We start from the raw sequence: 17602 nt of genomic DNA on the forward strand, positions 1-17602 counted from the left end.
AAAAATCAGTAAATACGTTTTTTTTTGTATAACAAGCGTACTATATTTGTGAATTCATCTTAAATGATACAAGGAACCCACACTTGATATTAAATTGTAATTGTAATTCTTACAAAAGTTTCTACTTACTTCAAATTGCAAAAAAAGGCAGAGAAACTGTTTTTTTTAGAATACTTATCGAATAAAGATAATATCTTTTGTGAGTACAGTTGTGTGAGCGATTACAATTGTTTCATAATCAACAGATTTCAGACTTCAGATTGAGGATCAATTTATTTTCAGGTTCCATGGTATAACTCAGATGATTGTCACAGTGACCGGCAGTACTAATAGGAAGGGGGGAAAGTAGGGGCGAAGCTAGGGTTACACTGGGATCTACACCACGTCTTCCAAATATGACATATTGATGAGCACCCCCCCCCCATCACCCATGCATGAACACATCCATAGCTTTTCATTGCAATGAGGCAAAGGTTTATGCCTCAAAAGGTGGAATGCGAAAAATACAGTCCATTTGAATAGTTAAAATAATTAGACAATCACATTCTTTTTTCGAAATAACAAAATGTTGTAGAACCCTTGGTGTTATAAAATGTTTCACTTTTTCTCATTATTGTTTGGGCGAGTTATTTACAGAAAAGCACTGGAAAATTGCCTTCTACCCAAATTGGTCAAATCCAGGAGTTCCTTTCAAATAATACCAAGTCATCTTTCCTTTGCTCTTATTATAAGCTTGTCGTCTTATAAGTCGTGTATTCTAATGGGTGTTTTTCATTGTCTTTATTGGTTTTATGCTTTAGAGACCCATAACATCAATGATGGTTAAAGGGATGAGGATGTATCTTAATGAGTACCAGTAAATGAGGGCCTCAGTGACGTCACATTATCATCGATGGATCAAATGACGTGTTTGTTCATTTGGTCCGTGTGTTTAACGCAAAAGAAGAAAAAAAAAATAAGGCAAAAAGTCAGTAGAAAATTACGATATAAAATAAACTTGTAAAGAGTTTCTATCCACCCCCCTTTCTGCGTGTAAATGGTATGCTCCCTCCTTCCAATGGTCTGCACTGTGCTGCCGCTGTGGGTTCTTCTCCCCCAGACTCCCCCCCGCTTAAGAAAGCAGCAAACTGGGAGCTCGTAACACGCAGTGATCCATATGGCACCTCCGGCAGACGGCGAGGTTTTCTCAGTTTCGGAACCAGCAGCGCCAGTAAGCCATTTCCCGATTTGACGTCCAGCATCCGACGATTGTTTTTGCTGGAAGTGGGAGAGATAAAAAAAAAAAGAGATTCCGGTGAAAGCGTGAGGTTTGGGAGGACGAACGAGGAGGGGGGAAAAAAACCTGGGAAGTTTGCGAGCTTTGTCCACCGCCGCCACCTTCATGGAAACGTAGAGTCATCCTCCCCGAAGATGGTTTGGGGGTAGTTATACGCAGTCTAGGTTGCAGCTGGCAGCAGTTTTTCGAAAGGTTTACGGCGGGAAACACAGTTGGAAAAAACAAAAACTTTCCCCTTGTGTGAAGAATAACAAGGCGGTCGGTTTTCTGAAAAGTAATCTTTACGCACGCTGCGCGCACACACACACGCGCGCGTTTGTGCAACCCGAGATGCGCCTGTTGAGCCCGTCGTGCGGAGAAATGCGAGGGACAACGCACATGTGCGGCGTGATGCGTTCGGTTCTCCCGCTGCTGCTCGCGGCCGCGCTGTGCTGTCACGGCTGTCCGGACAAGTGCTTGTGCTTCTCGCAAACCGTGAAATGCGTAAACCAGGACTTGGATGCGATTCCGCGTTCTTTGCCGGCAGACACCAAGTCCCTGTTCGTCACGGGCAACCGCGTCTCCCGAGTCAGCGCGGACTCGTTCCCGACCCGGCTGCCGTCGCTCACGGACCTCTATCTCGGCGGGAACGGGATCGAGTCCGTGGATGCGATGGTGTTCGACAACCTGCCCAACCTGGCGCGCCTGGACCTGAGCAACAACAGGATCCAGGCTTTCAGCGAAAGAGCCTTCCCGGAGGACAACAAAGTGCAGCTCCTGAACCTCAGCAGGTCTTTCCACAATCACTCCTTCATGGACGTGGTCCAAAGCGTCCTGCAGGGAGGAAACCTCCTCCAGCTGGCAGTCCTGGACCTGTCCAACAACGACCTTGTGATACTTCCGGACGACATGTTCACGGGCCTCCCCAGCCTGACCAACCTGAGCCTGCAGAACAGCTCGGTCCTGTCGGTTCTGAACGGGACGCTGAGGGCGCCGCCGCTGCGTGACCTTGACCTGAGGGACAACAGCCTGAGGGACCTGCCCTTCGCCACCCTGGAGGACCTCGGCCTCAAGCCCGCCCTGCACGTCCAGCTGGCGGGGAACCCGTGGCGCTGCGACTGCTTCTTCGAGGACACGCTGCTGTGGCTGAAGAACTCCACCCAGGTGGTCGACGCGCAGAACCTGACCTGCGCCGACCCCAAGGCCCTGAGGCGCCGGCCGCTCCTGCGGGTGGAGCGGTCGCAGCTGAAGTGCTCGGGCGACATGGAGGGCGTGCTGGAGACGTCGTACGTTTTCCTGGGGCTGGTGCTGGCGCTGATTGGCGTCATATTCCTGCTGGTGCTCTACCTGAACAGAAAGGGCATCAAGCGGTGGATTTACAACATCCGTGACGCTTGTAGGGACCACATGGAGGGGTACCATTACAGGTATGAGATCAACTCCGACCCGCGCCTGGCCAACCTGAGCATCAATTCAGATGTGTGAGCGAGGACGGGACACTGTCTGGGACCCCGCAGTGAGATCCATATAGATATAGATGCATATACTGTATATCTATCTCTATATCCATATATGACATGACTTGTACTGTTGAAATATGCATGAAAGTTTTCTTCAACCCCCCCCCATGATGCTATCCAGATGTTGCATCTGCCATTGCTCCTAATTAACCCCCCTCAGAGCTTCCATTCAACAACTGCTGCATGTCCGGTACAAATACAAGGCAGCCGTGATGTCGACGGTAGCCTCCACGTAACATTGCATGGATAACGGCAAAGATTATTTGGGGAGAGTTACAAAGAGTGATGTATCCTGTTTTAGGATAAACCTATGGAGCTTGAACCTATGGAACATTGACTTTTAGGTGAGAAGAAGCATTGCATCCTTGTTACTTTGCCTCTGATGCAGAGAAATGCTCCACTGCTTGTTTCTGTTCTTTTTATTATGTGAATTTGTGAAATAGAGTATGCATATTCGAAATGATTATAGTGCACATTGCATAGTTATTGGATTTAGTAGGTGGATGTAATTGCTTTTTCTTTTTCTTTTTTGTGGAGTTATTCGTCGAAATAAAATGCGTCTGAGTTGCTGGTATTTGTCTCGACTAAGGGCCTTTTTAATGTTAAGAGCGAGCTGTGCGATCCACGACTTTCACTCCCTCCTGAGACGAAGCCAATGGCAAACACTAACTCTTATTCCAGTTCAACCATGTGTGGGAACGTCATTTTTATACTGTAACGTCTCTACGGCAACAGCTTAAGCGGTGAGCTGCTACAGCTGCAAATAAAGTCAAATTGAAGCTGAATAGAGGACATTCCGTCTGAATTTAAATGAGATGTCTGCAGGTGATGAGAGCAGAAAACTTTTTTTCTTCCTGTATTTTATTTAATCTCCCATCCAATTTGCCGCCTGCTGTGAATCTGATAAAAAGAAGAAGAAAAAAAAACCTTTGCTCTGCAGCCAATTCCCCAAAATAACATCTGTGTGCCGCAGCCCTGTGGGCAGGTTTCACATGCAACAACCCTTCTCGGTCGAGTCCAGCGTGTAATGGAAACCTTTCAATGTACTCCAGGTGCAAAATAAAAAACGGAAAACTGCTACATGACATTTGATACATGCAAATGAAGGCAAACTGAGGTCTTGTGGCGGCGCGCATACACACACGGGAGTGTTATGGAGATGAGGACCAGCGGCTTTTCATGTAGCCCCCGTTGAGGAACTGGCATCCTTGGACAAAGCGCTTCCCACCGGCGTTTATACCCAACTGTCAATAGCAACTTTGGCCGCCATGTATAGTATTGATGAATAATTAGTGTGTCTGCTTTTTCTTTTGAAGGCTGCACCATGCATGCTTGCAGTCTAGCGGTCTAAGCTAATGAAGATGGTTCGTTTTGTCTCCTCTCAGGAATGACCTTCCTTGGCCCGGTGAAGTGCACCTGGATAGGTAATCATTTCCCTCTTGCGCACACTTGTGTGAAAAACACACCTAACGTCTCCAACTGGACTCCTAGGTAGCCTGCGGCAACATGGCGCGCGTTGTTGACAGCGTTGCTTCTTCCCAGAGTTCATTCATTTGTGCCATCAGCTGCTGCAGTAATTGTCTCCAATGATGCTTTTTTTTAAACTTGAGGCGTGTGTGTGTGTGTGTTTGTGTGTGTGTGGCAGGGGAGGATGAATTCTGTATCGCCGTCTGTCTGTTGTGGTGCTCGGAGCAGAGCAGACGCTCAACTGTCTCTGCGGGCCGAAGACGTGTCGACACACCTTCAGCTTCACGCTTTCTGGTCTCCCAGTCTTTTGTCTGGGAGACGTTGGCTCAGAAACGCCAACGCCGATGTATGGAATGTGTGCTATGCAACAGGCCTAAACCTTTTGCAGGTTTTGATTTCGGCCCGAGCCCAAAGGCTGTTGGTTATCAACACCTGTTCCCTCACTATGGATCTGTGATTGTTGCAGGTTCAATTTGGAAACGGATGGTCACACTTCACACGCACACAATCCCCCAAAGTGAGGCTCCCTTACCGCTTTGTCCCAGGAGGGACCTCCAGGTGCAGGCTGCTTACAACCTAATGTTTCCACAGAGACCTGTCGGTGAGTAGCGCCCCCCCTTCCTCACACAGTCTGCAGATTCATATGAAGGAGTGATTTTGCCCGGCCACGCCTCAAGCCACGCTTGGCCGATCGGGTGTAATTACAGTGAAACGGTGGAGAGTTAGTGAGTGAACGGTCGGATGGCTGTGTTCTCTCAGTACACCCTTTGTGCTTGTTAGCGCTGGTCTCCAAACGGCTTCCACGTCCAAATAACAACCCGCCACTGACTGATGGGGTCAGCGGAGATCCAGAGAGGCAGCGCTGGTTCCCGGGCAGCTCCCTCACCTCTCTGCTTTTTTGGTTTGCCGCCTGTTGTTTGTTCGTTTTGTCGGTTGACGCGGGTTTCGTCGCAGACGCTGCAGCCCCGCCGGGGGCTTGTGTCAGCCCGACTATTGTGTGATAACACCCGTAGGGAAGTTACCTTTTGTGTCCGGATGTGTTATTCTGCCCTTGCTAAAGCAGATGTTGGATAAGTGTTATTCACCTTGAGGAAGATGGATTTGACTTCAATGGTACAAATGATGTATTATTATACTCAGTTGGATGCTCTGATAACGAAATGGGTATGAAAGCGCTTTGTTCAGTTCAGTTTTATTTCCCATGAAAGAACTAGACTGTATCTTGCAAAATTAGCCTTTCTGGAACAAAATAATGTCCTTGCGTTTCTAATCCTCCCCTGAAGCTCCGTAAGGGAACATAGAAGAAAGAACTTTGGCTAAAAGGGATTTTGGTACAAAAAAGCCCCTCTGTCACTCCCATTTGTGGAGCCTTATTTTCGCCCCAGCCAGATACAAATCACTGCCCATTTTGCAGAGCAAGCCTGCAGCCAATTATGTTCTCGCAATCTTTTCATGTAATCTGTGGTCTTAACCGTACACAGACCTTGGTTCCCTGCCTCCCTCCATGCACCGTCTTCAGGACAGTCGCCACTAAACACAGCGTTGGGAAGCTCTATTCAGATGAAGTAATGTCATTTAAAAGCCACCTGCTGTGGAAGAAGATACTGGCCCTCAAAAACCTGATCACCAGTCGAGCCCTGTCCCATGCGCGCGCACCATCCCCCGTCCTCCCTCACAACCGCGTTTAATATGCCAGTTGACTTTCCCGACGTTGAGAGACAGACTGGCAGGTTATCGGGTTGCAGATCAGAGTGGCCATAATTACATTCACCGCCCAGCAGCGGTCGGCTGCTCCACAAACACCTGGCACGTCGCCCGCGGCCGCAGGACCCAAAGGATCGCGTGCGTAAGCGGCTGTTCTATTGGGGCGCGCCGTGTAGACCAAAAATCACAGCCAAGAGACCCCGCCGTCCTACCAGCCGGAGCCCCCCCCCCCCCCCCACATGAGATGCCTCCGCTCCTCTAATGTGGATTTATGATGTGGTAGGAGAGCGCGTCGCGGAAGCCAGCGCCCCCCCCCCCCCCGCGTAATGAGCGAGCGGCATCCCGGACAGAGGCGGATCGGAGCTGACAGCGCCGCGGCCTCTTGGCGAGCTCGGCGGCCGCGCGTGGACGCGGGGATCATGGTCATGGGAGGGAGACTGGAGAGATCCAGAGGCTAAACGCAGCGCCGCAGATCTGCGGAGATGCGTGGGGGCTTTTGCGCGCTGAGCTCGTGCAAAGACGGGAGACAACGTGAAACGTGTAGAATGTCAAAACGCACCCGGAGAATGACCTTTTCATGAGGAGAATCTCCGGCGCTGTGGTTCGGGTAAGGCTACTTGTTTGTGTCCACAGCACTTTGAGTAACTGCACGTTAACTTATGGTGTATAATTCTGACATGTTGACCTTCCCCGGGCGACATCTACTCTTGGAGGACTATTAAGAAGAGTTTAATCACAAAAAATCCCCTCTGAAATAAAAGCTCATGTCCTGATGATCCTTAATTCTAGACTCTAAATTGTCCTGTGCTAATGGTGGATGACGGGCAACAAGCCTCTTTGTAATGAGACAATGGGAACGTGTAGCTTAAACTCACTACACACACACACACACACACACAGGTTAAAGATTTTTCGTTTTTTCAGTCTTCAAAGTCAGTCTTCACTCAACATAGTTAAAACATGTCGACCCGTGATGTCCGAGCGCTGCAGCTGCCCATCTGTCCGGCACACGCGGTGATTTCTGTGTTGATTCCTCACAGCCGATCTTTTGGCCAGTCTAAATGGACGCTGGTGTTTTTGTTAAGAGTGTATGGATGCATGTACCTGTAACTGTTTCCTGGGTCGTGATATCAAGAGCACCATTCCCATATAAGGGCAGTGTTCCCTCCCCTTCCCTGTGTGTACCCGTCACTCCCGTGAGCGGGCAGTTGAGCATGTTCTGCTTACATTAAAGAATGCCACGAGTCGGATGGCTAAAGAGATAAACGCCTGGACGTCCGTTCATTCTCCGGAAATCATTGTTCCGCCGCGCAGGTAGGCCGAATAAATAAGCCTACCTGTCAACAGGTTATGGGCCCAGGAACCGGGAATGATTCCAAAGTTTGACGGACTTGCGCGTCGATGGCTAGCATGACCGCGCTAGCATACAGAAGTATCCAAAAGAGCTAGTTTAGCATCGGGAGAACCGGGAAGCTAAAGCTAGGCTAAATAAACGGGAGCTAAACCGAACTACAAACAGCCATGGCAAACCGAAGCAAGAGCCAGTGGCCCACTTTTGACGGGAGGGCAGAAGAGTATGAGCTCTGGGAAGAGAGGATGCTGTGCTGCATGCACGGGGTGGGGCTGAAGCAGACAATCCTGACAGAGCCCGCTGAACCACTGTCGGAGGAAGACAGGGCTAAAGACGATAAGCTGAATGCGGACGCCTACTGTGCATTGGCGCCGCTGCTTGACAACACGAGCTTGGGGCTGATATTCAGAGACACAAAGGACAAGGGCCGAGAGAGTCTCAGAGTGTTAAAAGAACACTACATCGGAAAAGGTAGGCCCCGAATTGTTTCCCTGTACATAACAATGACAGCGCTGAAGAAAGCTGACAACGAGACCGTAACCAAGTACATCATCAGAGCTGAGCAGATCATTACAGCACTCAGGAGCGCAGGCGAAGCACCGAGCGAGGGACTGATGATGGCGATGATCATGAGGGGATTACCGGAGAAGTACAAGCCGTTCACACTGATGGTGACGCATGGTTCAGCTGACATGACACTGGGAGAGTTCAAGGCAAAGCTAAGAAATTTTGAGGCTTCAGAAGACGCAGACCCAGTCCTAGAAGAGGCAGGAGAAAGGGTGCTGAGGGCGCAAGCGGCGCCGAGGAAAAAGACTGGACTAGTGGAGATGGTGTGTTGGCGGTGCGGAGAAAAGGGCCACAGAAGGGATGACTGCACAGAGAAAGTTTGGTGCAGTTTTTGCAGAAGCAGGGGGCACACCGACAAAGCGTGCACAAAGAAGGAGCGTGAGCGGGGCGCCCGGTGCGCATGTGTACAAGATGGCGGCGGTGGCCGTAGGCCCGGGTGTGAACCAGACGGCGACCGGGGAGCCGCGGGAGGAGAAGACCGCACCTTCAGGGCACAAACAGAAGATGCCAGTCTCTCAAGGAAAATGCTGCAGACCCAGAGAAGGGGAATGATCGTGGACACGGGCGCGTCGTCCCACATCATCAACGATAGAAGCAAGTTCAAAAGCTTTGACAGCACCTTCAGGCCGGAGAGACACAGTATGGAGCTTGCAGATGGGAAGCGTACTGTCGGTGTGGTGAAAGGCAGGGGAGACGCACAGGTATGTCTCATAAGCAGTGGGGGGCACCGGTGTACAGTGACATTAAAGAACGCTCTCTACATTCCCTCGTACCCTCAAGAACTCTTCTCAGTGAAGTCTGCTACCGCCCACGGTGCCAAAGTGTTTTTCGATGAAGGAAAAGACGTTCTAGAGTCAACGGATGGCACAAGGTTTGAAATCTATGTATGTAAGAGAATGTACTACCTGCAAACCGAGTGTGATCTAGATGATGTGTGTCACGTCAGCTATGATATTCAGACATGGCATGAGGTAATGGGTCACTGTAATTACGACGATATCTTGAAATTGCAGGACGTGACAGAGGGCATGCACATTAAAGGTCCAAAGCGCAGGCCTGATAAAGAATGTGCAGTATGCATAGAGGGGAAGTTCACGCAGACGAGAAACAGAGACCCGACTAACAGAGCAAAGACGCCGCTTGAGCTGGTGAACACAGACCTAACCGGCCCAATTAACAATGAGTCCATAGATGGTTTTAAATACATGCAGTCTTTCACAGACGTGTGTACGGGGGCAGTGCTGGTCTATTTTCTGAAAGCAAAAAGCGATGCAGTTCAGGCTACAGAGAAGTACCTGGCAGATGTGGCGCCTTACGGCACTGTGAAGTGCATCAGATCAGATAACGGGACTGAATTTACTAACCGAGAGTTTCAGACACTACTGAGAAAGAACAAAATCAGGCACGAGACTTCCTGTCCTTACTCTCCGCACCAGAACGGGACAGCTGAAAGGGAAGGGCGAACTCTTTTCGAGATGGCCAGATGTAAGCTCATTGACAGTGGCTTACCTAAGAGCCTTTGGCACTATGCCATCCAGGAAGCAGCCTATACCAGGAACCGGTGTTTCAACAAGCACACAGGCACTACCCCATACACAGCACTGACAGGTAAAAAGTGCAATTTAGCCGATATGCATAAATTCGGGTCCGAGTGTTATGCCTACCAGCAAGACAGAGGCAAACTAGATTCTAGGTGTGACAGAGGATTCTTTGTAGGGCACGACAAGGGCAGTCCCGCCTACCTAGTTTACTACCCGGGCAAAGGAAAAGTACAGAAGCACAGGCTGGTAAAGTTTGTCACCAAGACAACCTGTGAAAATGAGACTCAGACTCAGGAGCTAGGACTGGATCCCAAAGGGGGTTGTGATAAGGGAGTAGAGACTTCACAGCCTAGCGTACCGAACACCGATGTATTGACTGACCGTCCACAATCCGCATCAGAGGACGACTGCGAGAAGCATCCTAGGGAGACGCCACACGACAGTGGGAGATACCCTACCAGAGAGCGTAAAGCCCCGGGGTATCTAAGAGATTATTCTCTGGAAGATGCTGATGACGACAGTACGCTAACTAGTGTAGATTATTGCTACCGAGCAGTTTGTGGTGTGCCTCTGACCTTTAAAGAGGCCATGACATCAACTGAGTCAGGAAAGTGGAAGAAAGCAATGGACGAGGAGATGGGGTCCCTAGAAGACAACCAAACCTTTACCCTGACTAAGCTACCAGAGGGCAGGAAGACAGTGGGAGGAAAATGGGTATATTCGATTAAGGGAGACATTGACGGAAACGACCAGTACAAAGCTAGGTTTGTAGCGAAAGGATACAGCCAGAGAGCAGGGATAGATTATGGCGAGACATTCTCACCGACAGCAAATCTGACAAGTATTCGTGTAGTGATGCAGAAGGCAGCCCAAGACGATTTGATTCTGCATCAAATGAATGTGAAAACCGCTTACCTACATGCCCCTATTGATCGAGACATCTACATGGAACAACCTGAAGGTTACAAAAAGGAGGGAGATGAGCTGGTGTGTAAACTAGAGAAGTCAATCTACGGCCTGAAGCAGTCGGGGCGAAATTGGAATGAGATGCTCCACACCTGCCTAGTAGATGACAACTTTATTCAGAACCCGACAGACCACTGTGTTTACACAAAAGAGTCTACAGAGACAGGGAAGGTAATAGTGGTCATTTGGGTGGATGATCTGATCATCGCAGCCAGCAACACCCAGAGTTTGGAGAGGGTGAAAAACATGCTTTCTAACAGATTTAAGATGAAGGACCTAGGCAGGTTGAAGTATTTTCTGGGCATGGACTTCATCCAGTCTGACGGCTGGGTAAAAGTGTCACAAAGGAGGTTTGTTGAAAAACTACTGAATCGTTTCGACATGCAGGAGTGTAGGGTTAGAGAAACCCCATGTGAACCAAAGCTAGAATACTCTGAAGGTGCGCCTAAAATCTCTGATGTGAAGAAGTACAGGGAGGCTGTCGGCAGCCTCATTTACCTGACAACCTGTACACGCCCAGACATATGTTTCGTAGTGAACAAGTTATCACAACATTTTGCTGACCCTACAGATGAGCATTGGGTCACGGTGAAACATGTTTTGCGGTACCTCAGAGGTACTGCAGACAAACAGCTCTGTTTCACAAAAAGCCAAGGAAGCCTAGGCATACGAGCATATAGCGACGCAGACTGGGCTGCGGATGTTAGTGACAGACGCAGTACCACCGGGTATTGTGCGAGTATGAGTAAAGGTAGTTCATTAGTATCTTGGAAAACCAAGAAGCAACCCACAGTAGCACTATCCACATGCGAAGCCGAGTACATGGCTCTAGCTCTGACAATACAGGAGTGTATTCACTTGGAGCAACTACTGGGAGGGATGGATTCCTATGTGTATGAGAAAACGGTTGTCTACGAGGATAACCAGGGAACAATTGCGCTTGTTAGGAACCCGGTGTGCAGACAACGGTTTAAGCATGTGGACATAAAATATCATTTCATCAGGTCTACCATAAGGGAAGACAAGATGTCCCTTGTTTACTGTCCCACCGACAACATGGTCGCAGACGTTATGACAAAGCCTGCCTCCAAACTTAAGTTAAAGAAATTCGGGGAAATCATGTTTGGTGTATAAAATGTTGATATTTGACTATGCCATGTTTTTGTTCTGTTTTTTTGTTTATTTGGTCATGTAAGTTTTGCACAGTATACATGTCATTCATAAGTGGGAGTGTTAAGAGTGTATGGATGCATGTACCTGTAACTGTTTCCTGGGTCGTGATATCAAGAGCACCATTCCCATATAAGGGCAGTGTTCCCTCCCCTTCCCTGTGTGTACCCGTCACTCCCGTGAGCGGGCAGTTGAGCATGTTCTGCTTACATTAAAGAATGCCACGAGTCGGATGGCTAAAGAGATAAACGCCTGGACGTCCGTTCATTCTCCGGAAATCATTGTTCCGCCGCGCAGGTAGGCCGAATAAATAAGCCTACCTGTCAACAGTTTTCCCTCAATACCATTTTTTTTTCTTTTTGCGAACTCAAACTTAAGGATCCCACCTGCTTCTTGTACAGTAATGTTTGTAACATGAGTGGTGTCTTAAGTTGTGTTTTAAACCCACTGGAGACTGATCACAAAGTGCGGAGATGTACATCTGTCACCGGCTCGACCATCAAGTGCTCTCTCTCTCTCGTGTTTCACCTTCAAGTGTTTTTACACTGGCTTGCATGAGCTGATGTTCCAACAGATGTGGTGAGAACGATGCTGCCCCACAGTTTTTGCAGCTATTTACACAACACACTCTCAGCAATAACTGCCTTTCCTGGGTGGTTTATGTCACAGTATTCAGCAACAATAAATAAAAAAAACCATCAAAACAACTCATTACAGACTGCAGCCTAATGGAGAATGTTGACGATCAACAAATCGCTTGGAGCTGGACCCTTTATCAACAATAGTGCACCTTTTGTGCAGAGACAGAAATCAGGTAGCAGAGAAAGGAAGCTAGATTGTAAATTATTAAATCAACTACTATGGATTTGTTTGCCTGGAAATGTGATCTGGACCAGATAACCGTCAACGTCTGAGCTCACGGAAACATGTTACTCTGCTGCTGGTGTTTACACTGGGTCATGATCCCATCCACACACATTTACAATGATTGGGCACAGATCGCTTACCTTTTTAATCACGTTTACACGCAGGAAGCCAGGAAGCAAAGCAGCCCTCCATTTAGCTGCATACTCACTATTTAGCAAATCAACAGTGTATAATCACCAGCTTATTATTCAGTAAAGGAATGTACTGTTATGCATGTATATTTATGACATTGTCTACAAAATGTAATTAAATGTAATGGCAGCTATTTGTGTATTTAAGAGGTATTTCTTAAACATTTATATTGATGACTTATAATTGATATGAGTCATCAATATCAATACTGTGAAGAATTAAATAAATTTGACATTGAATGCTTTGGTTGAATATATCATTATTTCTCTTTTTAGATCTTTTATTTTCCAAATTATCATTTTTCTGTTTGTAAAATATGAATGTATTGTACTTCTATGTACAGTATTTGATATATATAGATGTTTTCCCCAGTGGTGTGACGAGTTTGCTAAATTTGTCACTAGGCACCTATAGTGTCAGAAAAGTCGCCAAGCAACGGTGTTCCTGAAGTCCCTGCCGATAAATAATCCAAGACACAACTCACCATAGAAACCACAACTTTTGCTTCTTTCACTTCAGTGTTTGTAGGGATTCAAGACCTGACATGATATAAGACAGTAAGATTATACTGGGTTTTTTTTTAAGATCTTTCTGTTTTTTTTTTGCGTGCATTGTTTTTCAAATTCCAGTCGACAATCAACAGAATATGAAAAGCAGATGCAAGGCAAACATTTTGAAAGTTTTTGGGGAAAAATGAAGGACAGCAGCGCAAAGCGTACAAAGAGAACAAAGTCAAGTCAAGTCAAGTCATTTTATTTTGTATAGCCCAGAATCGCAAATTACAAATTTGCCTCAGAGGGCTTTACAGTCTGTACACATACGACATCCTCTGCCCCGAAACCCACCATCGGCACAGGAAAAACTCCCCAAAAAATGAAAAAACCCTTACAAGAGGGAAAAAAGGGAAGAAACCTTAGGGAGAACGTCAGAGGAGGGATCCCACTCCCGGGATGGACAGACTACAATGGATGCCATGTGTACAGAATGAACAATGTATAATACATGCAATTCCTATGACAGAAATGATTCAAGTAATTGTGAGTAGTAAGCCAGGCGCACAGCAGGACCACTGCAGAGGCAACCACCATCAGATAGAACCACCATCCACAGAATCCTGTGGGGAGGGAGAGCACAGAGATTTTAGGAGAGGGTAATGTTGGTTTATGAGTAAAGTAATATGATTAATATCTAAAATAATGATGATGATGATGATGATGGCAGCAGCAGGCGTCAGCATGGCCACGGTAGGTGTCAGGACCAGGGTCCCGAAGGAACCACGATCTATGGAGACCTGATAGGGGCGAAAGCACAAAGCAGGCCTTCGTTACCGGTAGTCCTCTTGGGGGTGTTTTTTTTTTTTACGAGGGGAACAACATTAAACGATTGGATGTATGATGTGGAATAGATCATCGCAGGGTGTCACAGTGAGTAATGATCTCATGCAGCAGGGAGGATCCGGCAGCAGAGGCAGCCAGGAGGAGCTCGATCACGGCTCCCTGCCATGCTTTTACAAGGTCGCGTTGTGCCAAAAACATTTCCTTTTTCTTTTCCTCCTGCTAAAACCGTGTAACATGATCCACACAGAGAATGAAAGCTGTGTTCTTGCCATTAATCTGTTGGTACCCAAAGTGTTGAAGTGGACACTGTCCTCCTCTGTCCTCAGGCTGCCGCGCTCAGAGGAAATAGGAATTTGCTATGTGGCCTAAAATGATTTTTCACAGGTCTTAACACAAGGCAGCCTCACGGGGAAAACCTGCACGCTCTCTGGTCTTGCACATTTTTAGTCTAGGAAAAAACTATTTCTCCGTGTTGCAGCTGATCTCGTACATCTGGATTTTTCCATCGAGAGGAGAGATGTTGAAATAATACAACCTCACGGTGTTTATATTGTCTGACTCCTTATTTCTTGTTGCACTTGGCAAACACCACATATCTCATTTTAGTCTGAATTATGTCCATGTACTTTGAGCCGTGTGGCCTGTCATCCACGTACCGTTGTTCTAACATCACTGAACAAACTCTATCGCTAAAACAATAACCAACTCACCACTTACAACTTTTGTTTTAAGTGACTTGGACACGGTGAGAAAGAAAATGACGAACTAACAATGTAAACATATCTAAACTTTACATTGTCCTTGGTGAGGACAAGAGAGATAATATAGTATGTATGTATATATATATATGTGTATATATATACATATATGTTTATATGAATATATATGTATATATATTCATATAAACATATATGTATTTGTCAAAAGTTACATACATATGTATTTGTCAAAAGTTTTCTCATTTAATGAAAAGGTCTGTCCAAACCTTTAACTATGTCTCTCTCTCTCTCTCTCTCTCTCTCTCTCTCTCTCTCTCTCTCTCTCTATATATATATATATATATATATATATATATATATATATATATATATATATATATATATCGTATACATACTGTATATTATTCATGCAACAGTATTATTTGTTGATGTTGCAGCAAATTGTCTGCTAACCTTTCACAACATTGGGTCCCTGTCAGAGCTGCAGCTTGTCAGCTTTCCACATGTGCGTATAATACCCAAGCCCTCTAATAGAGTCCTCTCCTTCCTGAGAGGACCAGTGAATGTGAAAATACTCACGTTCACATTTCTCCAGTTACAATCTCGGCCCCCAGTCGTCAACTACGTCGTTCCGCCCCTGTGCCCCCCATCTTGTCATCTTGTATTCTCTGTATGAAATGAGACGAGTCTTCATGCCGGCCGAGCAGTCTGGCAGCAGCACCGGAGAATAATGAAATCGGCCTCAGATACAGTGCAGGCTCAGACCGATGAAATGCAATATTCTTAAAGTGTAGTGTAACACGAGCTTCATATGTAGATACCAGATAGTGGTCCACGATGTCTGTGTTGCCGTCCATAAGCCAACGCTTTGGGCAATTAGGATCTATCTGGTTACCCCTCTGCACGAGAGCCAATCCGAGATGAGAGGGATAAAATCTCAATTAGCCTTTGTAAAGATGCTGCCATCTCTACATACCAACTCACATGTTCCATATAATCTCTTTGTAACATCACACACCAAGACTTTCTTATAGATTCTTTGTGTTACTTATCTGTATTTTGTGTTGCGCTCTCTTCTGATAAAACCGAATTCCTGCAATTCACTGGAGCGTAAGAAAAGTGCAACCCCAGAGGAATTAATCCATCCGCAAATCCGCTAAACAATGTGGGGGATAAACCAGGCAGAAGGTTTGATCTGATAGCTGAACCCGTGGTTTAGCTGGTTCATGAGTGGGCAGCCACAAAAAGGTATCCACTCAGTAACCACAAAGGAATGCAGGCAAAGTCGCCGCATTTTGAGATAAAATGCGTCATTTCTCCCAATGCCTCCCGCCTCCCTTCATCTTCCCTCAGAGAGAAAGCCATTTGTTGAAGATCCATTTATTTCAAACGAGAACAATGGAATTATATCTCAGGGGCGTTGTTACCCCACAAACTTCTCCATGATTTGATGGAGAATAATTATGTACATTAAAGAATCTAATTTCAGCCGTTTGCCTCTCCTGTGTGACCAGTTAGATCTGCAGACATCGGATAGTCTTTGTTGATCTCATAGCTGTCGCAGAACCCATTTGTGTTGTGTTTCTTTTATTTTACATACAAACAACACATCGGCTTAAAAGAAATTATCAACTGTTATATCAGAGAATATCCGTCACTATACAAAGCAGGTCCACGTAGTACGCGTAAATATTTATCACTAAAAGGCTAGTCAGTCAGTCTTGCATTAATATTAAATAAACCAACCAGGAGGCAGCTATGACACCCGACTGTTGCTCATATTATTACTGGGAATTTTACCGTTGTCAATTTTTATTGCTAATATGGTAATCATAGCATTGCTGTTTTTATGTATATGGTGTGCAAATCTGAAAATATGATTACATCATGCCCAATCAAATAAAACAGGTTATGGGAGGATATGAATACTTCCTCACAACCATTTGTGATCCAGAACAGAAATCTTTCAATTTTATCGAGACCCTGAAACGTTTTTTTCTGATTGTGTTGTTAGTTCATGATTCAGAGAATTACAAGACATTTCTTCATATCTCAAAATAACAATAGACTTAAGCAACTATAGTATATCTGCTCTTAATATTTTAATACATAACCTGACCAAATACATACAAATGGGATGGTTTATTATGTGCACGCATGTTCAGTTTACAAAGATGGTTTCAGTGTTTTGAAATAGAGTATTTAGAACTTTTTGAAAATCCAGAGCTGTGATGGCGAGCACATTTACCTTCAAGGACATCAAGTGAACGCAAACATTAATTAATGTGCCTATGTGTGTGTGTGTGTGTGTGTGTGTGTGTGTGTGTGTGTAAGAGTCCACAAAGTCAAGCAGGCAGCTGCTGTGAGGAAATGAAACACTTCCTCCTTGTGCCCATTAGCAGAGTTTTCATCAGCACTGATCCTGACCAGCGCTGGCATGGCTGCTGGCAAAACCCACAGGCAGTAATACTGTGGTACACTGATGTTACAAAGAGGAGTGTGTAAAATGTTAATGACAACGGATCGGCTGTGCATGCTACTGTAATCACACCACCATCCCTACTGGCCGGTTAGTCCCCCCCCCCCAGGTTGTAGGAGCTGCGTGTTTACCACCACAACGTGAAAACACAAGAACGGGAGTGACGAGAGTCTGGTCTTTTGAGCGCCTCTGTGATGTGGCGATGGAGCTGTTGGAGTGATAAAGGAGCTACGGGATGCCAAGTAAGAGACGGAGAAAGATCAAGAGGAAAAAAGGCTGCTGTAATAACATCCCCTGGTTGAGACGCCGACTTCCCCAAGAGGCGTCATTTAGTGGCGTGAGTAACAGTGGAGAGATGTGAGACTAAAGCCTGACAAACGCCACACATTACACTTGATTTTAGCTTGCTCTCATGAAATATTGTGTTGAAATATGCTTTTTCATTTAAAATGTGACGTAAAAGATGC

General features: G+C 46.3%; 1 protein-coding gene across 1 annotated transcript; it reads left to right on the forward strand.

The window, feature by feature from the left end:
* Positions 1 to 262: 262 nt before the first annotated feature.
* tpbg (trophoblast glycoprotein) lies at positions 263 to 3349 on the forward strand. Its single transcript, XM_040164669.2, has one exon. The coding sequence runs from the start codon at positions 1607 to 1609 to the stop codon at positions 2738 to 2740; it is 1134 nt and encodes a 377-aa protein (XP_040020603.2). The 5' UTR covers positions 263 to 1606; the 3' UTR covers positions 2741 to 3349.
* The last annotated feature ends 14253 nt before the right edge of the window (positions 3350 to 17602 follow it).

This window comes from Gasterosteus aculeatus, chromosome 20 (assembly GCF_964276395.1).
Source record: "Gasterosteus aculeatus chromosome 20, fGasAcu3.hap1.1, whole genome shotgun sequence".
NCBI lineage: Eukaryota > Metazoa > Chordata > Actinopteri > Perciformes > Gasterosteidae > Gasterosteus > Gasterosteus aculeatus.